Source organism: Pistacia vera, unplaced genomic scaffold, assembly GCF_008641045.1.
Source record: "Pistacia vera cultivar Batoury unplaced genomic scaffold, PisVer_v2 Contig73, whole genome shotgun sequence".
In the NCBI taxonomy this organism is placed as follows: Eukaryota; Viridiplantae; Streptophyta; class Magnoliopsida; order Sapindales; family Anacardiaceae; genus Pistacia; species Pistacia vera.
The window spans coordinates 662,354-686,117 of record NW_022196590.1 but is presented as its reverse complement, the minus strand read 5'-3'; the positions used below and the strand labels follow the sequence as shown (position 1 = coordinate 686,117).

At 39.9% G+C, this 23,764-nt stretch overlaps 1 protein-coding gene across 2 annotated transcripts in view; it reads right to left on the bottom strand.

The window, feature by feature from the left end:
* Positions 1-5,629: 5,629 nt before the first annotated feature.
* The window catches only part of LOC116115055 (long chain base biosynthesis protein 1), a 37,775-nt gene continuing 19,640 nt past the window's right edge, over positions 5,630-23,764 (bottom strand). The window contains exons 2-13 of one of the 2 annotated variants that reach the window (XM_031401187.1): positions 12,402-12,510; positions 12,200-12,294; positions 11,595-11,686; positions 11,030-11,123; positions 10,277-10,349; positions 10,016-10,148; positions 8,934-9,108; positions 7,934-8,074; positions 7,765-7,860; positions 7,146-7,287; positions 6,263-6,390; positions 5,630-6,173 (exon numbers count right to left, since the gene is read on the bottom strand). In XM_031401187.1, the coding sequence (XP_031257047.1) occupies positions 5,997-6,173; positions 6,263-6,390; positions 7,146-7,287; positions 7,765-7,860; positions 7,934-8,074; positions 8,934-9,108; positions 10,016-10,148; positions 10,277-10,349; positions 11,030-11,123; positions 11,595-11,686; positions 12,200-12,294; positions 12,402-12,507 (1,452 nt within the window). In that variant the 5' untranslated portion in view covers positions 12,508-12,510 and the 3' untranslated portion in view covers positions 5,630-5,996. Of the gene's footprint in view, positions 6,174-6,262; positions 6,391-7,145; positions 7,288-7,325; positions 7,503-7,661; positions 7,861-7,933; positions 8,075-8,933; positions 9,109-10,015; positions 10,149-10,276; positions 10,350-11,029; positions 11,124-11,594; positions 11,687-12,199; positions 12,295-12,401; positions 12,511-23,764 lie in introns of those variants that run through there. The other variant, XR_004125612.1, reaches the window with a different exon arrangement.

Genomic DNA, 23,764 nt, shown 5'->3' with positions numbered 1-23,764 from the left:
CCTCGTCATTGGACTCAGATGCACCGGAGAGCATTCCTGTTCGATTCATCGAGACCCCCAGTATCAGCTCGATCGAACAGGCCATGAATGTAGCAGAATCAGATTCCTGGATGACCCCTATCATTCAGTATCTTAGGAACGAGACCTTGCCTGACAACAAGATCGAGGCAAGGACTCTGCAAACAAGATCTGCTTGTTACACCCTCATCGGAGACCAGTTGTACAGGCAAGGGTTGGCGCCCATCTCCTCCAATGTATAACCAACGAAGAGGCAGATTACATCATGAAGGAGATACATGAAGGGATCTGCGATAATCATACCACCGCACGATCTCTCGCCAACAAAGTTGTTCGTCAAGGGTACTATTGGCCCTTAATCCAAGAAGACACCTACAACTTTGTCAAAAGGTGTGACAAGTGCCAGCGGTTCGCGAACATGCGAGCTCGTTCCCATTCCCACCAGCTGATAACCATGACCGGGCCCTGACCATTCTTCATGTGAGGAATCGATCTCATCGGTCCCATGCCAGTTGGTAAAAGTGGAGTAAAGTATGTCGTGGTCGTGGTCGCGGTGGATTACTTTACCAAATGGGTCGAAACAGAACCATTAGTCGCAATCATGACCAAAAAACTCAAGGACTTCGTCTTCAAGAACATTGTGTGCCGCTATGGGATTCCTCATACTCTTATCTCAGACAATGGTAAACAATTCGACAACGAGGAGTTCAAGCAGTTTTGCAACAAGCTAGGTATTCATAAAAAATTCACCTCAGTCCAAGGCCGCAAGCAAATGGTCAGGTTGAAGCTATCAACAAAACCATCAAGCACACCCTGAAGGCAAAGCTTGGCACAACCAAGGGGAATTGGGCCGATGACCTCCCCAAAGTCCTATGGGCATATAGGACAACTCCGAGAACCTCTACCTCAAAAACCCCTTTTTCGCTAGCATATGGTTGCGAAGCGATGATCCCTGTGGAGGTAGGAACCGGTTCACTTCGGAGGGACTTGCACAACGAAGCCGACAACGAAACGCTTATGCGCGCAAGTCTAGACCTAGTTGAAGAACATCGCAACAAGGCTCAGCTAAGAATAGCAGCCTATCAGCAGCGCGCGAAGAGGTTCTTCGACTCTAAGGTCAAGAGAAGAGACTTCCAGGTCGGCGACCTTGTTTTGAAGGAAGTTCTTCTCGGTACCAGAGAACCAAGTGCAAGAGTTTTAGGACCGAACTAGGAAAGTCCATACCACATCGCCAAAGTGATAAGACTGGGGACTTATCATCTCAAAAGGCTGAATGGTTCCGAAGTACCACAAGCTTGGAATGTTGAGCACCTCCGACCATATTATCAGTAATTCCGAACTCAATCTTTCCTTGTAAAGATTTTATTTCTCACAATCTTTGTAAATAACAAGTGTATTATTTTGTTGTAATATCTTTCGACATGTAATTTTGCTTGCACAGACGTGTTGTAATCATGTTTGCATAGACTTGTTCTAATGTTATAAACAGTTAGAATACGATCTCATATATAACATGGGGTACAGAAATCGTAAGTGCTCAAAGAAAGATGCATTTCATTAAGTACAGCAAACAAGATCCCAAAAATAAATTACAATTATCGGCCCTGATCCCCAACTCCTGGACCTCATCATCTCAGGGCTGGTCGTCATCCGTCTGGTCGACTGTGGGCTTCTCCGGGGCGTATCCCGAAGCCTCTCCCTGATCAAATCCTCGGGTGGCCTCCGCTGCTTCCTCATCGTCAAGCCGCGCCATGGATATGAGAGTTTCCCGCCAATCCTCCGGGAGGTCGGACATATCAATCTCTGGATTCTTCGACCGCAAGGCATTGATGGACTCAATCGCCCATTCAGAAGCCTTTACCTCGATCTCCGCTGCTTGGCTCTGCATCTCTTCGGTCAGTGAAGTAACTCTTCCCTGACTTGCTTGGATTTTGGCCTCGAGAGCCTGCCTTTGCTTCTCGGAGGCCTCCTCTCCTGCTCTGCTCGTAAGGCCCGCTGAGAGGTCATTTTGAGCTCCTGGTCTTTCTCGCTGACCTCCCTAGAGAGCCTGGCTATAGTCCTCTGGAGTTCCTTTATCTCCTCCCCGTGCTTCTCGAGCTCGGTCTTTTGAAAATCCATCGTACGAAAAGCCGCATTCCTTTCGTTCAGGTACTGGTTCGCCGATTCAGTGGATAGCTCATTTTTCTGCTTCGGCGGCTTCTAGGTCCCGCTTGAGTCGCGCATTCTCTTCCTTCAGCGCGACCTCTCCCGTAGCAGCTCCCAGCCGGACCTTTTGCAAGGATAGTTGCATGGAGAGCAGAGCCTACAAACAAGAAGAATAATGTTAGTTTCCTACCAGGAACGAAAAGACAAAGTCCTCGCTGAGGACAGTTCGTTTTACCTTGCTTATGTGCTGGATTGATGTGGACATCAGGTCCACATGATTGGAATCCACGAACTCTTCAAATACTTCCGCGAGTCCGCACTCCAGCAAGTTGAAGACCACCGGCTGCAAATGATCCGGCAGTTGTCCCATCGAGTCCAGCACTAGAGTGTCCTTGCCGGTGCCCCCGCAGGGGTGTCGCCCACCGGTTCCTTACCCGACCTCTTTCCAATGCCTGCGACCTCGCTTTGACCTACTCGAGATGCTCCCAAAGCAGTGGGAATGCCTGGCTGCGACCTCTAGGGCTGAACACCCAGATCCTACAATTCTGACTCTGACTCTTCGACCCGAATTTGTTGCCTCTTCCTGGATCGTTGGGCCGTTGTCTTTTGCTTCGAGCGAGCAACCAAAGGCTGGGAAGCTCCTGTAGGTCGGATTGGGGCACCCGTCGAAGGTTGGGAAGTCTCAGCAGGACGCGCCGAAGCCCCCGATGTTCCCCCTTCGGTCGAGAGACCAGTGGGAGCAGCTTCAGTCGTCCTAGCGGTCCTCACTCGAGAGAAAGTAAACTGCCTTCATCGTGGCGACCTTGGCACCTTCGGAGGCATGATTGCTGCATGCGAACATCGTTAGTAAAAATAGTTCATTACGCAATTGAAAAAGACCCAGTTAACGCAACTTACTCGATGGGGGCTCTAAGGTCGCGTCTACGTTGAAGAAACTGTATCTCCGCAGATTCGCGGTTGTCACGAGCAGCTTTGCGTCACGACTCGTTTCGGGCAGGAAACAGAAAGCTGTGATTCTGTCCGGGTCCACGAGCAGATCTAAATTGGTCGTTTTGTTAACTACCAGAAAAATAAACAGATCGTTAGCAAAAGAAACAGTCAATAAATTCGTTAAGGGAAAAGAACCTACTCAGGTCTTGGAAGCTGCAAAGGTCGTCGTAACAAAAGAAGAAAAACTTCGTCTCGTAGGCCCCCACGTTGCTAGGGTAACTATGTATCCCCGCTACTATAGTAGGTCGCCTGGACAAGTAGTAAGAATCTTTGTCCTTGCTCTTTTTTAGGATATACGAGCAACTGAGCTCTACCGCAGTTAGCTCGCCCAACTTGTTCTCACGACACGCGATGTACATGGCAACCGCAATGATGTACGCGTTCAGCGTGAGTTGCATCGACGCGATACCGAAATGATCCAAGACCGACCTGACAAAAGGGTGGAAAAGGATCAACCCCCTACCCTTGAAGATTTCCTCGGAGATCGCAGCCAACCCACGTGGCGGATATCGAGCTGTACGCGTCCTATCGTGGAAGACCTCCACGCGGATAGCTTATTGGTCTATCACCCTTTCGAGCTCATCCTTAGTAAGTACCGAGAAGATCTCTTGAATGGGCCTCGCAGGAGCATCCTGCGTAGACGAACTGGTCCCTTCCTTATATCTGGTCGTCGAGGGGTCCATCCTACTGCAGTCTGCAATAGCGACAAGCAGGGAATCATTTAGCCCTCGTACACTATTTCGTATGATGACGTGGAGGAAAGGAAACACTTCCCTTCCTAATTCCCAGAAAAACCCTAACAGAATGTTTCGAGCCGCCATTCATGGCTCGAACCCAGCAAGAACATTTCGTCTCCGATCAACTACCGGCAGACTGATATCATTTATCAACTACTGGGAGTAAGAAATAAAAACAAAAAGCGATCCTAATAAAAACAAAAAGCGATCCTTACTTCTTGAAATATGAAGATGAATTCTTCTGCTTCGAATATCAAATACGCGCTGGTTTGGAAGGCAAAGAATCCAAGTTTGCAAAAGTCTCTTGCTCTCTCTGAAAAGATGAGTATGGTGACATTGCCTGAAATGAACCTAGGTTTTATAGCAAAAAGAACTGGCGCTTGGTTTTCCTAAAATCAAACGACGTTTAGGCGGAAAAATGTATCTCACCGTTGATTGCGACCACGTGTCGCAGATCCACGGGGAAGGGTGACCGTCACGCTCCCAAATCGTCGTCTTTCTCCGTTGAAAAACTCAAGCGATGGTACGTTCTCCTTCCGCATTAAATGCGCTCCAATCTACATTTAATGCTCTGATAGGGGATATCGTTTCAGCATGTCATGCATTTAATGCGCATGGCTGGCATTAATTGTGCCCAGGACACGTCTGTCAGAGCAGAAGGCGTTTCATTAAATGTATCCATTACGAAAATGCAACAGGTAACGTCTGAAGAGATCGTTACGTAGAACACTCTTCGTCTGGCCAGTCACGAAGCAACGTGACTCCTCGATTCTACCCCATTGGTCGCGAAGCGACGTGACTCTCGACGAGTATTCAGTTCTGAAACAGCCCATTCCCTTGTCCAGAGGAGAGTTCCAAGTATAATTAGGTTGTGAACTTTGGAAAATCGAAATCAAAGCACTGGTATGGTCTAAAATGAGGTCATTCATCCTTAAGCAAAGACTATCAAGTCGCACGCACAAAAGCGCAGTCTCGACCTGTTTTCAAACAGGTCGGAACAGAATTTCCTCGAAGGCATCTTGTCACGGCATGAATTATAGTTTCCAAGGTTCGATCTTCAAACCTTAAAAACTAGGGGACTTCTGTTATGCCTGAAAAAGTAGGACTGACGCAAGACCTAATCAGCATAAAAAGTCAGAGCTTAAGTAGGTCCGCAACCAGTCAGAGGCAGCCATGTCACACAATGGCATGGACGACACGCTCCTGTCAGGGTAGTGAGTACTCGTCAGACCAGCCAGGAGCTAGAGTGATTCAACGTGTCTAATCCCTGCACCAAATCGCGTAAATCGCTCTAGAAAGTGAGCAATGGGACATAAAAAAAGGATTTACACAGATAATCCCACCAACTCACAGATTTAGTAATCATAACCTTAATCCATCCCACTATAAATTGAGAGCTCCTCTCTCATTTGGGGGATTAGCTAATCTCTCTAAAGAAAAATAACATTCTCTCTCCTGTGTAATCACTTGTAAGTCAGCTCGCTGAACGCGACCTGACCACTATTAATACAAAATCAATGGATGTAAGATTTGTTTCTTTGAGCATCCGAACCACTTTAAGCACTGTTCTCTATTGCTTTTACTCTCACTCTCTCATCCACGTGTGTCTTCTGGGCCAACTCAGCATTTCACACGTGCGTTTGATTGGTGTAAAAATCACGCATCAACATAATCATTAGGACATAAAATGGTAAAATTTTAACTAAAATAGATATAGATATTGAGGTCTAATTTTTAAAAGAAATAAAAATAATAATCATAGCAGCATCATCTTTCAGGTGTTGAGCTTCAAACAGTAACGTTTTCCAAAAGGTTAACAGCATAACATAATTCCCTCTCTACAACTCGAGAATTAGGAATTCTTGTAACAAGGTCTAATCAACTTAAATTAAATTTTCAAGGTTAAAAGAACAACACAGAAAAAGGAAAAAAAAAATGCATGTCAAAATGCACACAAGGAATGATACATAAAGTATCAACATTTACAGTCCTTCCTGAGCATGCTTGCGATAAAATACAAAATTGTTTAATAAATAATGCCATTTGTAAGAGAAATCCTATGTGATCCAACTTGCCCGGAAAAGAGAAAGATGCCTTGTGCAGCAATCAATTATAATCCCTCAGCACCACTGCCGAAACTCTCTTTAAAGATTCGCTTGCCTGCATCAGATCAGATTCTGAATGAGTAGCAGAAACAAATAACCTAATTCCTACAGGCAGACGGCATTTATCAAGTGTTGATCTTTTTGAAGCCACTACGAATATTGAGTCTTCCTTCAAAGCCTAGAATGTAAGCCACCAGAAATAGAATCAGGATACGACTGAATAACAAAAGGGTGAATCTAAATGAAGCCAAAGAACAATATGCTTACACGATCAGCAATATCTTCGAGCAGCAGTAGGTCATTTTTCTGTGAACCTGTTGACTTTTCTAGTCTAAGAAATACAATTGGTGATTCTGGATTGCTTGCAATTGTGATGCCACGAATGTCTGATAAACCTGCAGTTTATCCAATATGTTTCAAATCAAAAAGTCAAGAAGAAACATATCTGCTATTCACAAATTCCAAACTCCTACATCAGTAATTAGATACCATCAGCATCATTCAAGTATTATGCTACCAGACATACGATGTTTGATTACTTTGAAAGCACTATATCTGAAACGCCGATTCTTTCAAAAGCCAAAGCAGTGTAAACATGAAAACATACACCCATTTACAACCAAAAAACACTTGTTTACTATGGAAGCATTCCATATCAGACAACCAATTCTTCCAAAACATTTAATAATGTATATATGAAAACATACACCCAGTGTGAGGATACATAGTGAATAGAAAATGAGTACTTAAATCTTTTAACCAGTCTTTATTATCATTGGGCGAATATTGTATTTGCATGACTTGTGAAAAATAGTCATGCAGATAATAGCAACAGCCATAATGTCGATATGAAAATAAAAATAAGGTAGATGTGCCATCTAATGGGAAGATTAAAACAAGTTGGTAAAATTCAACTATATCAGCATATGTATACATAGGCAGAAAGTAAAATTCAACTATATCAGCATATGTATACATAGGCAGAAAAATGAACCAAAGAGAAAGTGAACCAGAGAGTATATCTATACATACACCAAAATCCCAAGTCATACGATCTATATGCCTTTTCTTAAGATTTTTAGGATTGTTTCGAATTAAAATTTCAGTTCCTACAACTAGTTGTGCATAATGAAGTGATTCTGAAACCAACCTTTCCATAATACAGCAATGTTTTCCTTTAGCTTTGTTATCAGATTGGGGTTTTCTTCAAGGATATCAATAGCAGTAATTGCCGCACTAGCAAGATATGGGGGCAAAGACGCAGAAAAAACATATCCAGAACTGCTCAAACGCTGCCAGAGATTTAACAGATTAAAAAATTAGCATTTACAAATTGAAAAAAAAAAATAAGTATCATCACCTGTGAATATAATAGAGTGAAAGAATGTGCAACACAGAACTTCCACATTCATTATGATAATATTAGACCCCGCATGGTACATTTTGAAAATTACATTAGAAAAATTAAATGAAAACATGTAATTAAATTCTGTGTTATCAAATCCAGAATGCATCTGCTACTATATTTTGGAAAAGTAGAAATATTTTGTTAGTTATTCAACTCCTATTTTTCAGAAACAAACAAAACAAAACAGTCCTTTTTGAGTTCAACACAAGTTTTTAGATTAAATAATTGTGTTGTCGACTTCCTATTGTCCAAATACAGTGCCACATGCATCTTTTTTCCCTTTGAGGTTGTAAAACCCGAAAGGGTACTGAAGAGCACATCAAAATACTGGACTATGTTTTCTAAAGTTTAGTTTCCATACTTGGTGATCAACCACTCTAGTACTTCCAGTGCAGAATCCTCCTTCGCTGGCTAATGCATGCCCCATAGCAGCAGTTATAATATCTATCTTCTCAATCTGCAAGGCCATACAGTTACAATTAACAGAGATCAAAGCAACAAAAAAAGCACAATAAGTGTTCAGAACATACCGGAACCCCATGGTATTCAGTGAGGCCTCTTCCAGAAGAGCCAAGTACGCCAAATGAATTACTCTCATCCAACACAACGCGGAATCGATATTCCTCTTTCAATCTGATTATCTCATCCAGCGGAGCTATTTGACCAGAATTCTAAAAATTTTAGAATTAAACAATTAATATTATTCAGTCCCTCATGTTCAGATTACGTCTAAAATGAAATAGATTCCGAAGCATGACAACATAATGATACTATAGCATCATAGCAAACAAATAACTAACAAAAATGAAAACCAAGGATACTATTAAACCTTGTAAACAATTAATTAATTCTTCAAATTGATTATCAGTTCTCTTAAGAATTGTATTGTACCAGTGAAAAATATGCGTCCCATATGCCCCAGAGAAATAATATCACTGAAGCCACATAGCAACTAATAAAAGAACAAGGTAAAAGATGAACTTTACAACAACTAATTATTCGTATAACTGTTTAAATTCAGAAAATAAAATCAACCAATAACCAGTAAAACTAAGACCCTTTCAGATAGCCTTGGTACAAATCAAGAGCTGACAAACAGTGAAATTTTGTGGTCTTCTGGCTTTAGGAAGATGGATACTAGAACACCGTAAGAATAGATTTTGGTGAACCTTCCCCTACCAGAATTTCATTTATATCAATGAAATGCAGAAACATTCTTTCCATTCACAAAAAAGATATACAAAGAAGGCACAATAGGTCAAAGTCTATTAATATGTATTTTATTATAAATAAATAAATAGACACATGAGAGAATATTAGGAGGAATAATAAAGCAGATGATTTTATTCAATTCAGATCACAAAAGCCATTGCAATTGCAGGGCTTTATAAAGTACACACGCTGCCCATGTAAACCAATTGAGTTTGGCCACAAACGAGGCATGTGTCAAAATGGTGGAAATCCACAGCTTCGTGACAAGACAGAAAAAAAAGAATAACTGAAAATACAAAAAAGGATGACAAAAGATACCTGGTACACAGCTTCAACCACAATGTAACGCCGCAGTTTCTCAGCCCGCTTATTCTCTGCAGTAACTCTTTCCAGAGTTTTTTGTAATGATTCCATATCATTGTGCTTGAAGTATACAATGGTACTTCTAGAGAGATAAAGGCCATTTTGTATTCCCCAATGCACTCCCTCATCCCTAAAAAAGAAGAAATAAGAGCCACATTTTTTGAGGGAACAAATCTATAACCAAAATTCTAGGAAACTATTTAAGAAGCAAAAGCTCCTGTACTAATACGTGGAAGTTAACTGGAGAAATATGCCACAGACAAAAAATACCAGATTCAAAAAAAAAAAAAATATCCAACGAACTATGATCAAAGATTAGAAAATAGGAGAAAAAAGAAACCATTGTGGCTGAAAAATGTTGCTCTGACATGCCTTATAAAGTGCTAAATCATAAAAACAGAACTGAAAATAACTCAAATTAGTATTTATGCTTTTCCATTGAAAACTGCCAAGGTTAATTGGGCAATATCATGAAAGAGAAACATCAATTAGGGAAACCATGATCAGAAAAACCTGTCCATAATCATATATTAGGAAAGGCAATGAAAAATTATGAGGTGGAATTGATTCAAATTATTAAAAAAAAAAAAAAAAAAAAAAAAATGTATTACTTCAACAAAAGGAAGCCTCAGTAATGAGAAACATCAGTGATTAATGGAAAAATGATCACATTTCCAATTACACTATTTAAATCATAATGCAAACAAAGTTTAAATTTTTATATTGAAAAAAGCTCATAAACTTTAATCCATCTAACATACTCATATTAAAGGGGAACACATATTTATGGACAGTAAAATAACCTCATACCTAACTGAAAAGTAAACAGTCAAGATCAGTCATGCTTATTATCCTGCTAGAGTCAAGTTAAATCATAATGCAACCTAACTTAAAATCTTACTCTAAAAGGAAACAGCAGCTAATGTTTTTCCACGCTATCCATATAAATCAAATTCAAATAAAAAATAATTATTAACTCCATTCTGTAACAGAGCCACATAGGTAACCTGAACATTAAATAGTCAGCATAAACTTACACAACAATGACATCTCCTTTTTTGCAGAAACAGGGAATTGCACTGAACATGGTGGAAAGTCCATAAGAATAGAGGATTGAATCAGGAGTTCCCAAAAACCTAGCAATTCTGGCCTCACAATCAAGATGAACATCTGAACAAAAAAAATTGTTAAAATATGGAAGAGGTCCAATGTATTAGTATATGAATGTATATACCTATATAAGAGGAAAAGTAACTTCAGCTCAGTCAATTGGAGATAGTTTCAAAGATGAGACTGACCTATTGTTCCATAGAAGCCACGAGGACCACAAGAACCAACACCATATTTCTCCAATGCAGAGGTGCATGATTCCTAGTATGTATTTTAAGTTAGTGTCTATTGAACTCAATTGATTATCATGGTTAGGGTTGTTCAAAAGCGGTTAGCCGGTTCTTGAACCGAACTGGTTTTTCGGTTCAGGAAAATTCCTGAACCGAAACTGAACCGGTTTTGGGGGAAAACCAGTTTTTCAGTTAACCAGTTTTCTCTTTTTTATTATAAATTTTTTTATTTTTTTTATTTTTCCTAAATTAAATTGTAAACATCAATAATACATATCCAAATAAAAATTAAACATTCATACATATACATTGACCACAACTAACAATACATTAAAAATTGATACAAATAAAAGTCCAAAATTAAACAAAAATAAAAGTCCGCAATGAAACGTCCATAATAAAACAACAAAATAACTAAATAAGTCTCAATGGAAAACAACAAAAGAAATTGTGCAGATTTAGGGATTAAGATTATTATTATTATTTTTTATTTAATATATATAAGTATTTTAGCAAACCGGTTTTCGTTTTTACCTGAACCGAAAACCAAACCTAAAATTCGGTTTTCTGAATTCTTTGAACCGTAACCGAACCATTTTTTCGGTTAAAAGGTTTTTCGGTTCGGTTACCAGTTCGGTTCGGTTTTTGCATTTTTTTGAACACCCCTAATCATGGTAGACACAAATTAATAATGAAAATAGCTTTTCTTACAAGTAACTTCTCATGTCCAATAAATCCAAGATAATTTGCAGAGGCAAAATTCACAACTTCTTTCCCATTAATTATTGTATGTGGCCCAGCAGCACTGCATCAAAAGCAACTTGTGAACTCAGATACTTTTCAAAAAACTAATCGATTGTTCAGAAAAAATGACTCTCAATCTTAGAATTCCACGATTCCTTGTTTTAGAGTAAATCATATAGAACAGATGTCTTACACAAAAACATAAATTAACTGAGACATGTAAGGCAATAGTTTTAAATTGCAAAACATAAAAATTAATTAGGACGCATAAGGTAATAATTATGACTTTGTACACTATAATTTAGTGTGAACAATAATGGCAATTGAAACATATCAAATACAGGGAAAACGAGTAGTATCATTAAAGAACTTGACTTTTGTAGAGAAAGAAAGATTATGAAACTAAAGATCAGAAGATACAGGGTACCCCTTTAATCTAAAAAGTGAGACAAATAAGCAATATATCGAGGCAGCAGCATAACTTTGCTACATTCAAACAAAATGTACTATATAAATAACTTCAATTTTTTACCTTTCCAGTACTGGGGGTTCATATTGCATCTCTTCTGTGATAGGAGGAATAAGGGATTCTGGAACCCATTCATCGCATAGCTCATCTATTTCCTATTGAAGTCAAGCAAACTTTTAAGCAATGTTAGGTTGATACAACATTATGTACATCAGAATGAATGGTAGACAAACTAATATGAAAACAATGACATTTTAGAGAAACAAATGAGCACCAGAAACAGATTAAGCGTCATAAAGGCTACAAAGTAAATCTGACAAATAATCAATAAAATTTAAATGCATATGTTAAAAGATGGGGCAACTCATGAAAAACTCATATGGCTATACAGCATCAACACTTGATAGAGATTTTTCATTCTAAAAAAAATACAAACATGTGACATATCCCTAATGAGGAAATTTTTCATAAAGCCGACCAACAATTTCCCAGCTTCTACTAACATCATATACTTATCTAGAACCATACATAATAAAAAAGTTCACCAGCATAAGACATGTAATTAAAGCCCTTGTTACAACCCTCATCATAAGAACGGACATAAATGCATTTTTTGAACCAGAATTGTGGATGAAATGACAAGTTCAAAGAAGAGCTGTCACACAAACCTTCTTCGTCAGTGGCCGCTTGGGAGGCTTGTAACTTTTCTGGGAAAGTAGGAAAAGAATGACCACAAGAAGAAGAAGTTCCACAAACAAATGGCCTATCAAGTACCGACAGAGTTCCAAAACAACCTTAATTCAGTCAGACAAGGTTTCATCCCTAAAAGATACAAAAATACCCACAAATATATTGGAATTTAGAAGTTACCGCCAATATGCACTCCAAAAACAACGGCTCGGGCAGACGGAGCATCTAGAGCCAACGTCACCCAGTTCAGTGTTGTATTAACTAATTTGAAAGCAAATGATTCCATTTTGTACAAAATTTATCACAACTTGATTAACAGAGAAGTTTCAAACATCAGTCAAGTACAATCCCGACACGCAGCAAATGAAATACCCTGCAAGCATCCATTGTTGTTCACTAAGATTGTAACGAAAACCATAAATACAGAATTACTATAAAACCACACATCTACATGGATCCACTAATAAAACAAACGTAAATCAATAAATTAAACAAGAATTCGAAAATCAATGAACTCAACAAGAATCCGTAATCAATGGATTAAACACGAATTCACAAATCAATGGATTAAACAAGAATTCCCAAATCTCATTTCTACAAAATCCTAGTTTGTTTGATTCAATTCAAAAATCATATTCGACCAAATTAAGCAGCTAAAAATTATAAAACAAAAAGAAAAAGAATTTGAAAATGAAGAGTAAATATTAAATTGATTTTAGAGAGAGTGAGAAAGGAACCTGCAGGAGATGTATTGACGAGTTTGACAGGCTGAGATCAAGAGAGACTCGCTCTCTTTCCCAGATTCAGCTTCAGTTTTCAAATAATTTTCAATGTATTTAACGAGAGAATGATTTGATTTTCGCTTACTAGTTGTCCTGCCATTTAAAAATCGAATATTGACCCAGGATTTAACAGACGTTAGCGAAGATGGGTAAACGTAAGTACCCACCCAAACCCGAAAATATAAACCGAACCAGGCTGTTGATTCAAGCATGTGATGTCTTACGGGCTAATAGGGTGTAAATATAAATCCGACAAACCTAAATCGAAATATTTGTTGACAAACCTAAATCGAAATATTTGTTTTAAAACAAAAAAAGAAAATTCAATTAAGATGATTAGATTATGTAGAAATTTAGAATTTTGATTACAACAAACTCTTTTTTCGTATCACACAAGTGTAAACGCTAAAATCTACGATTACAGAAAGAAAAACAGAAAACATCGGGATGGTGTTTGCCGTAGGCATTTTGACGCTCACGTTAGCAAAGATAATAAAGGTTTTTTAGTGAAGGTAAGGGAAAGAAAAGGCTACCAGTAGCTTAGTTAGAATCTAAAACCACGGTGACAATGCATAGCTTTCAAGAATGAGAACTAAAGGGTTAGAAGATGTAATGTTGAATGCCTAAACTGTAGGGTGACCCCTATTTATATAATAGTCTGGGATCTTCGTATCCCAATAAGATTCTAAATCCATAAAGGAAGAGATCTAGTGAATAGGAAAATCATGATTCACTCGCCTTCATTAGCAGCAGGAGTCTTAATTCATCCAAGATACGGAATCTTGAACGAATTAGGATTGAATCGAACAGGAAGAATCAATCCTACCTTGTTCCGGAGGCCTAACCTTAAGTGGGCTATCAATAACACCCATTCGGGAGGAAGGCTAGATTTGGGCCACCGGCTTTGGCCCAAAATCATGAAATTCAACGCTAGCCCAGCTAGAGTTAGATCGTGTCCTAGGGCCATTGTAGTAGAAAATTCCTATCTGGGCCTGACTGGACCCTGGGTGATTTTTTACCCCCACAATTAGCTCCCCACTCTCTAAGCTAAAAAGTATTTAGCTTGCAGAGTAGCTGGTCCGAAAAGAGGTTAATCAGGCTGAGCGGAGGTCTACTAGGACTAGCGAATGCTCTTTTGACTGAGTGCAAGTGTCATATCGTGATGAGGGATGTGAAATGTTCCCGTTGGTTGTACTCATGCATTCTTGTGCAGTTGACTCCATTCGACTGATTAAGTCAAGTGTTAGGATGCAAGGCATGGTCCTTGCAGTTGTGTCCACTTTGCTGATTTAGTCGAGTGATAGGGTGTAAGTTGTGATCCTTGGTGGTACTTGGTCAGTTTGGAAGACCAAGGTCTTGTATAGTTTTAACATAATATACTTGTTGACTTTTGCACTTAGATAGGGTCGTCTGTCTAGTCGAGCCGAGTCTTGTTTGAGTGATTTTGTGGCGCTTTAGCAATGGGATGCGTGTACTGTGTTGGGTTTCATAGAGTTTGAGTGAGAGAAGGGAAACTGTGGATCTCGAAGTGATTCCATTGTATGACACGTGTACGACAAATATCAGTTTCTACTTTTGAGCAGGAATGCAAAAGGTTGCACCCAATTGCCAGGTGCCGCATGGCCATTCTAACAAATTGGATGTGCAGAAAAAGAATAAATCCTTTAAGCGACTCTTTGTTTTCATTTCGTCTTGGCGTTTGAATTTCTTCATCTTTTAAAACTCTCTATTGCTGTGGCAATTCAGGTGAATTTTACCTCTATTCATAGTAAAACTTCCATTCTACGAATCTCGGTTTCTTTTTCCTGTTTTCTATTTTATTGGAGCACTTTTAGCGTGTTTAGGCTAGTTTTTTGGAGAACTTTCGAAGGGGTTTGGAGTTTTTGTATTTTTTTTCTGGTTTTTCTGTTCTTCTTCTCAATAAACCGAGTATATTCGGTCCTGGGAGTGTGCCAAGTAAACAAAGTGTGTTTTAGCAAGTTTTTGGTCATTGTTTGGCGAATTTGGCATTTTTAACGAAATCGGAGATTTTTTGTGCTTTCTAGGATTTTTGTGTTGGCTTCATTGGGTGAGGGAAGATGAAATCGATACACTTTGGATAGCCACTTCGCTCATCTCGGTGTCTCTGTCTGAGCTGAGTGAAGCGTTAGATTCGGTGTGAAGGAGTTTATCGAGGTTAGATTACCCTTAGTCATTCTGTCGGTCTGCAAGACCGTGTCAAACATGAAGACTTGTTTAAATTGTCATCCGATGTCACACTTAGGGTTGAGTGAGGGAAGTCATGTGGAGACCGATGTGTGGGCTAAGTACGAGTAGGCTCCCACTATGGTCGTAATGCCAGAAGAGTTGTTAGGAATCAATCTACCCAACGCAGCAAAAAAACAAAAATTAAAAGGATAAATCGATTCCTTTTATGCCAAGATCCGGGTATAGATTATATAGTTCACATGTTAAATCAAAATTCTGCACAAAATAATATCAGTCCAGACAAGGAACAGAGATCTTACACACATTTGGAGGCTCCTTCAAATGTCTCTGATTCTACTTCGCTACCAATTCAACGTAGAATTGAACGAACGGTGATCCATACGAAGATAATCCGAAGAACCAAAGAGAGATTTGCTAGATCCACTAATTGGCTTCAAGAAACAACTTGAATTAAAGAAAATCTTTGATTCACTTAGAAAGGGAAATGTGAGAGGGTGAGAGTAAAGGGGCTGCCTCTTTTCTTTCAATAATGAATGAATAATTTTCTTTAACACACATGTACTTATATAGTGCATGTGCTAAAACCCTATTCCTATAAAGAATAGGTATGGGCTCCAACCCTAATCACCCTTGTATCCAAACATCCTTGCTATGGTATTTTATTTTAATTAATTATTATTATAATTAAAATCAATTAATATATTTATAAAATATATTAACATTTAATTAATAATAATAATTCGTTTAAATATATGCATACATATATTGAAATATAATCTCACTAATTTAATTTTAATATTAAATTAAATACAAGCAACAACCTCAGCAAATTTAATTGTACTGTGAGATTACCAAAATACCCTTTGTCCTAAAAGATGAAAATAGCCCTTATACAAACTGATTCTTAAATTATCTTCTAAGTGTGTGACCTATAGGCTCCGTATCATACCGACAGTGAATAGTATCATGATTAATACCAATTAATCGTCTCACTACACACAGACTAAATTTTGGCCCCTAGTAAGGCATCATGGTCATCCAATAGATTCAGATTTAGCGAAATAGCTACCTATCAACGATATGGTTACCATGCAATTAAATCCTTTCATCATCTGTTATCTCATCGAGACTGAGGTACATAAATAATGTCAACCTCAGTTACTCTCGATATCTTTGTATTCAGTTACTGGACCAATGATCGGATAAATAAATTGGATTGAGCAACAACTCAATCCCACTATGGCCATAGCTTTTGTGTCATTGTCATACACTGAATTGTGTCTGAGATAACTTCTCCCTTCCCCAGGAGTGATGAATCCTCTATCAATCCACCACAGTCTTGATACACTCCTCAAAACAGTCAATCACTACCGTATTGACAACTCTAAATACTTATGTCAAACTACACCAATCGGTGCACAAGGCACTCTGGTGATCTCAAGTCTAAAGATCACATGCACTACCATTTGTTAGAGGATTTATTCCATAGATGGGGTTACCATCTATATGAAATCCTCTGGTGGGTCAGTCCAGTGATCTTGCCTACAGTAAGCACCCATGTGTTGCACCAGGTTCTCGGCAAACAACCTTAACAAGTAAGATCATTCACTACCTTTCGACAAGGTCGTTCAACACGATGATAACCTTACTGTATTATCTGTGTCCTTGGTCAGAATAATATTGCGGCTACAGACATTTCTAGAATGGCCATCATATGTGATCATAGGGTTCTCACTATCAAGATTTGAAACATTTGATACCGTCGTCACAATTCTACCATCCTAAGGACATATATCAATACATACAGATATGATTTACATGATATAGTAAAAAAATGTCTTTTTATTGATTAATAAACATTATTACAAAGAGTCAATTCTACAATAATTGAATGGCTCTAGGGCACCTACTCCAACAAAGGCAACGTACTAGTAGAAGTTCCCAAGGGGCTGAACGCAGCCATCTCTGAGCCGGGTGGTATTGCTAAGTCGAGTAGTCATAGCTTACAGAGGCAAGGGATGAGTGAGGAAGATACAAAAGACGAGCCAAAACACTCTAAGAGCAATCAGTACTAGTGGGGACTCGGTAAAGGAGCCTAGCCGACCGGGTAGTGGGATCGTAGGCGTCAAATTTTTGCCTTTACTTTAGGAGAATGATTAATGACGGATTCAGATGCAGTACTACGTTCCTAGTTCAGTGGAGATCAGTTCCCGAAGAGCTATGAGCGGGTTGACTAGGAGGCAAAAAGATGGGTGAACACGTATGAGATATGGTTTCATGACGGTTTGTGCTTCCCCATACCTTAGCTCATCTAGGAGGTGGTAAACAATTTCATGATCGCACCAACATAGATAATGTCGAACGGGTGGAGGTTATTGTTGTGCTTGGAACTATTATGCACTCAGAACCAAGTCATGTTCGATTTGCATGAGCGTCTGCATTCCTTTTATCTGAAGGAGCATGACCAAGAGAAAGATAGATTTTCCATCACCCTTAGGCACCACCGACTCCACTTGGTGATGAACCTAAGGTCGAGCGACAAGAACTAGAAGGAGCGGTTCTTCTTCATAAAGGACAAGACTGTATTTGATAAGAGAGGTCGGGGCGAGATACCATACACATGGAGAGCCACGGGTGAGAGATTGATTCTTGTTTATACTTGTGATTACTAAGTCTTATTCTCCCTTTCTTTTGTAGATCCTGACTTTGACAGAGCTGTACAGAGCAGAGACGATCTCGACATGACGATAATTCTCACTTCGTTCCTGCTGGGCGAATTTCAGCCACTCAAAAGAGAAGTGGTCAGAGAAAAAAAATCCTTAAAATTCAAATAAGTGAATGACCAGTTGTCATTTCGAAGGAACAAGGGGACTAGAGAGTGATCTTAAAATAGTTCAACTTAAGGACGAGTCATCTTTGGTCCAAAATGGAAGCTATTCAAAGAGGTATCCCCTTCCCCTCATCAAAGTAACTGTGGCACATGCTACTGATTTGCTGTAGCAATCAGCCACTATTCGGGCATTTGTTTCTTCATCCACTAATACCTAAGGAGGTTGCCATCGTAGAAAGGCTGATGAGGAAACTGAAGGTTGATATACCGAATGCGAGTGATGTGGCTGCATAGCGCAGAGCCAAAAAGAAGAGGGAGTCAGCCCTAATGAGGGATCAAGTTCAGCAAACTGAGTCAACTCCTACTTTCGGTCAGTCGTCGACAGAAGCCAGGTCATCTAAGGAAGTCCTGTTTGATAAGGATGAAAAGGTGACTATCACTCTTCCCAACATGGCATCGATCTACTCTAATGCAGCTGGATGAATAATTTGGCTGAATCGTTTTTGCTACCTGTTAATGAGATGCGACTGACTCAGATGGGGGCGACTATAATGGCCGAGTAGGCAGTGACTCGACAGCTTTAAGTACTTTTTAATTTCCTAATTTTTTGCTAAGTTATGGAACTAACTCGTACGTTTTCTTATAGGCTTTGAGTGTGACTCTCTATTTGAAGAAGGTTGCAGTCGCGTAAGATGCGCGAATCTAAGAGTTGACCAAGTCCAATATCGGTTTGAAAAACCAGGAGGCTCAAACGTTGAAGAACGCGAAGGAGAGTTTTTTTCGAGAAGATGCTTTTTAAAGTAAAGAGAGAACTAGCTAAGAAAGAGAGGAAAAGTCAGTCGCACTCAGGGAACGTTGCAAATCCATTGTTTAGGATGTCATGATCAAGGCTTGTGACGAGCTGATGAAGTAATACAAGGTCGGGAAGACTGCACATTGGGACCCTGATGGCGACATAGAGCTTTGGGAGGAAATAGAGGTTGAGGTAGCCGGTTTTTATGACCGAATGGAAGGTGGGTGAGCCGAGTCTAATCCTAAAGATCAAACAGATTTTGTTGAAGACTAGGAGGAAGCTCTAGCGGGTTCGACCGAGTCCATTAAGGATGTAGCCACTGTTAGTGGATCAGGTAGTCAAGAGAAAGAGGTTGGGCCGACTGGGGATCAGTCGACTCATGAGGATTAGCAAGGTCCTGTTGACCCTTAGTTTTTAAGCTTTTGTCAATACTGTCTTAGACCTTTCAGGCACGTGATGCCTTGTTCGCTTTTGTACTCACAACTTTTTGCAGATGTAGGCTATAAACTTTTAATAGATCATTTTTTATTTGCCCCATTACCAAGTGTTGTGTTTCTTTATGTTACTGTGTGATTTGCATATTTGGAATGTTTTAGTTTTCAAGAATTCACGTGCTTAGGTCGAGTGATCGAATCCCTGATGCAAATGTGCCCATGTTAGGTTGACATGGCCGATTGTCGATGTAAATTAGTTGATACAAATCAGCAGATGTAAGCTAGATGTTTCGGTGTTTAGTTAGCATGGCTGATTGTTGATATGAATCGTTGTAAATTAGTATATGTAAATTTAGATGTTTAGAGTCTCGATTGGCATGGCCAACTATCGATGTAATTCGGGCCTTGAGACCGAATTGATGTATATCGATTGAAGTTGAATAAACTTGTCGATGCTAAGTGTGTCGAGGCCCGGTCAGCATGACCAACTGTTGATGTAATTCGGGTCTCGCAACCGAGTCGATGTGTATCGTTTGAAGTTGAATAAACTTGTTGATACTAAGTGTGCTGAGGCTCAATCGGCGTGATCGACTATCGATGTAATTTGGGCCTTGTGAACGAGTTGATGTATATCAATTGAAGTTGAATAAACTTGTCGATACTATGTTTGTCGAGACTCAGTTAGCATGATCGACTGTCGATGTAATTCAAGCCTTGCAACCGAGTCGATGTATATCGATTAAAGTTGAACAATTTTCTTCGCTAAATATACTTTTATTAATACTTGGCCAAAAGGCTGACTGCTTGGAGAAGAGGTGGACATGCCACTCACCCTTTTTTAAACAAACAAAACTAAAAGGGAAAATAAAAGCAGTTTACTAAAAATAGTACCATTTGAGATGGATGGTGTTCCAACTATTATTGATTTTTTTTCCCTCTTGATTCTAGAGCCTGTAGGTGCCCTTGCCCATTACTCTGGTTACCTTATATGGGCCTTTCTAGTTAGGGTTGACTTCCCAACGTTAATCTCTTTAGTATTTTAAAAGACTTTGCAAAGCACCCAATCTCCTTCCTTAAAAGCTCTTACTCGAACATTACGGTTGCAGTGTTGAGCAACTCATTACTGATATGTGTCATTCTTGATGTGATCTTGATCCCTCAGCTCATCGATGGCATCCAGGTTGTGACAAAGATTTTGGTCGTTGGTCTAATGATCTGTCCATTGGAGTTTGGTTGAAGGGATACAGACCTCAACTGGGATGACTGCCTCTGAACCATATGTTAGTGAGAAGGGTGTCTTTCCAGTGGATGAGTGGGTTGTGGTTCGATAAGACCAAAGCACTCCAAGTAGTTCATCTGCCAAAGCACCGTTAGCTTTCTGGAGGCATTTCTTGAGTGTCTGAATCACCGCTTTGTTGGAAGACTCTGCCTGCCCGTTTGACTGAGGATTACGAGGTGTTAAGAAGCTAAACTTGATACCCCATATATCATAAAAGGTCTTGAATCCGGAGCTAATAAATTGGGATCCATTATCAGTGAACAATTCCTTTGGTATATCGACCCTACATATTACATTCTTCTAGATGAATCCCTTCACTTCTTTGTCTCACACCTAGGCGAATGCCTCAGCTTCTATCTATTTAGTGAAGTAGTCAGTGACTATCAGCATGTATACTTGTTGTTCGGGTACAGTTGGAGGTTTACCAACTATGTCCATCCCTTAATTCATAAATGGCTAGGGAGTGAGAATGGAGTTAAGTCTTTCAAGAGGGAGGTGCGAGACATTAGCAAACCTTTGACAACTATCACAACCCTTGGCGTAAGCCGCTAAATTAACTCGCATGGAAGGCTAGTAATAATCGACTGTGATCACTCTGTGGGCGAGACTACGTCCTCTACCATGGTTTTCGCACTCGCCTTCGTGTATCTCGTCGATGACATACTTGGCTTGTTTTAGAGTGATGCATTTGAGATAGGGGCTAGAAAATGACTCTTTCAATAGTTGACCCTCATAGATTGTGAAGCTGGTAGCCTTGGCTCTGAGTCGGTGAGCTTCATTCTTGTCAGGGGGAGTTCATCATTTTCCAAGTATCGAATGATTGGTGTTATCCATGAGTCAACAGAGTTGATGTCTAATACTTCCGAAGGCTCTTTAGGGATAAGGGTGTTTCCTGGCTAGGGATCTTTCCAGTCGACTGGCCACTGCAGGAACAAAAGAGGGATGGTTGCTGAAGATGACCCTTGAAGAGATGATCCAAGGTTGGCTAGGGCATCTACTTAAGCATTCTCGATCCTGTGGATCTGGATGATTGTAAACTTTTCAAAGGTCAACTAGAGTTCTTTTACTATGTGAGGTATGTGTTCATCTTGGTATCTCGGGCTTGGTAGGTCCCTTGGAGTTGATTAACCATTAGCTGAGAGTCGGACTTGACCTCTAATTTTGTTACTCCTACGTCTTTTGCCAAGGTGAGCTCAGCTATTAATGTCTTATACTCAACCTCATTTAGTACACTCGAAGTCGCATTTGATGGCTCTTTGGACGATGTCTCCCTCTGATGAAATTAATACGATGCCCAAACCACTTTCATTCGAATTACTAAACCCCTCGACTGAGAGAATCCACTTATGAGACTCGACACTTGTCATGCACAACAACTCTTTCTCTGTCTGGATGGATGTGTTGGATGTGAGGTCGGCAATGAAATCAACCAATGCTTAAGACTTTATGGCTATCCGGGTTTGGTAGGATATATCAAAATCACTTAGCTTGACTGTCCACTAGATGAGTCTTCCTAATAGCTTCAGTTTGTGAAGGATCTTCTTCAGTGGGAATGTGGTGAGGACGACTATGGAATGACACTAGAAGTATGGACAAAGTTTTCTAGGGGCATGGATGAGTGATAAGGCCAATTTCTCCAGTTAGTTGTACCGAGTCTCAATGTCGAGGAGCGACTTACTCACATAATACACAAGCAGTTGTTTCTCATTATCTTTCCTAGCTAAAATGGCTAAGATAGCTATTTTAGAAACAGCCAAGTATGTATAAAATGTCTCTCCTATGAAGGGTTTGAAGAAAGGGGGGGGGGGGGAAGTCAAGTACCTTTTTAGCTGTCGTGAGGCTTATTCGCAAGTTAGGGTCCATTCAAATTCTTTGGGTTTCTTGAGTGTTACGAAGAACATGTGGCACAGCTCGGATTTGATCAGTGTTTGCCTCTATGTTATGCTAAGTCACCATGTACCCTAAAAACTTCCCGAATGAGACCTCAAACGAACACTTGGCAAGGTTAAGCTTCATGTTATACTTCCTGAGTATCGAGAATGCTTGGCTCAGGTGATCGAGGTGTTGATTGGCCATTAAGGATTTGGGGAACATGTTGTCTATAAACACCTCCATCGTGTCTCCCAATTGTTCAGCGAACATCTTATTTACCAGTCGTTGACAAATCACCCCTGCATTCTTGAGTTCGAAAAGCATCACTTTATAACAGTATGTGCCTTTTTCGATGATGAAAGCTATCTTCTCTTGGTCACTCGGATACATCAGGATCTAATTGTAGCTTGAAAAGGCATCTATGAAGCTGAGCAGCTCATGTCCGATTGCGGTTGTGGCGTCTACCAGCATGTTTATATGGGGAAATGGGAATGAATCTTTCGAGCATGCTTCATTTAGGTCGGTGAAGTTTATACAAACTCTCCATTTTCCATTATTCTTCTTGACCACCACTACATTTGCTAACCAATCTGGATAATGTACCTCTCGCACCAACCCATTACCCAACAGTTTCTCAACCTCCTCATTGATGATTTGGTTTCTCTCTGGTGCGAACTTTCTTCTCTTCTGTTTCACTGAGGATGATTGGGGTCCACCGCGATGTGGTGGATGATTGCACCAGGACTGATCCCTGTCATATTCGAATGAGACCAAGTGAAGTAGTCATTATTCTGCTGCAAGAATTCGATCAACCATTCCTTAATAGCAGGACTAGGTCAAGAATCAATTTGTGTCTTCTTATCAAGGTCATCTGAGTGTATCTATACCTCATCAAACTCCTCCATTGATAGTTCGTCAGGCTCGGCTTAGGGAGTTGGATTTGACTATAATTGTTGTGACTTACCCTTGAAGGCAATCTTGTAACATTTTTTGGAAACTTTAGGATCGCCCCTGATTTCACTCACTCCCCACTTGGTAGGAAACCTGATTGTCCGATGGAATGTGGTGGATGGAATGACTATCATGTCATGGATCCAAGGTCGGCCCATGACAACATTGTAGGGGGAGGGGCAGTCAAAGACCAAGAAGAATATTTGACGATTCACACCGCAAGCATAGACAAGTAAAACAATCTCACCAATGGTATATTTTTGCTCTGAGCTGAACCCGACTAGGATGGTTGGGTGTCTACTTATGTCAGCTTCATCTAACCCCATCATCTTCATTGCTTCCAAAAAAAGTATGTTGGTTGAGGATCCTCCGTCTTCCAAAATTCTCCTAACGA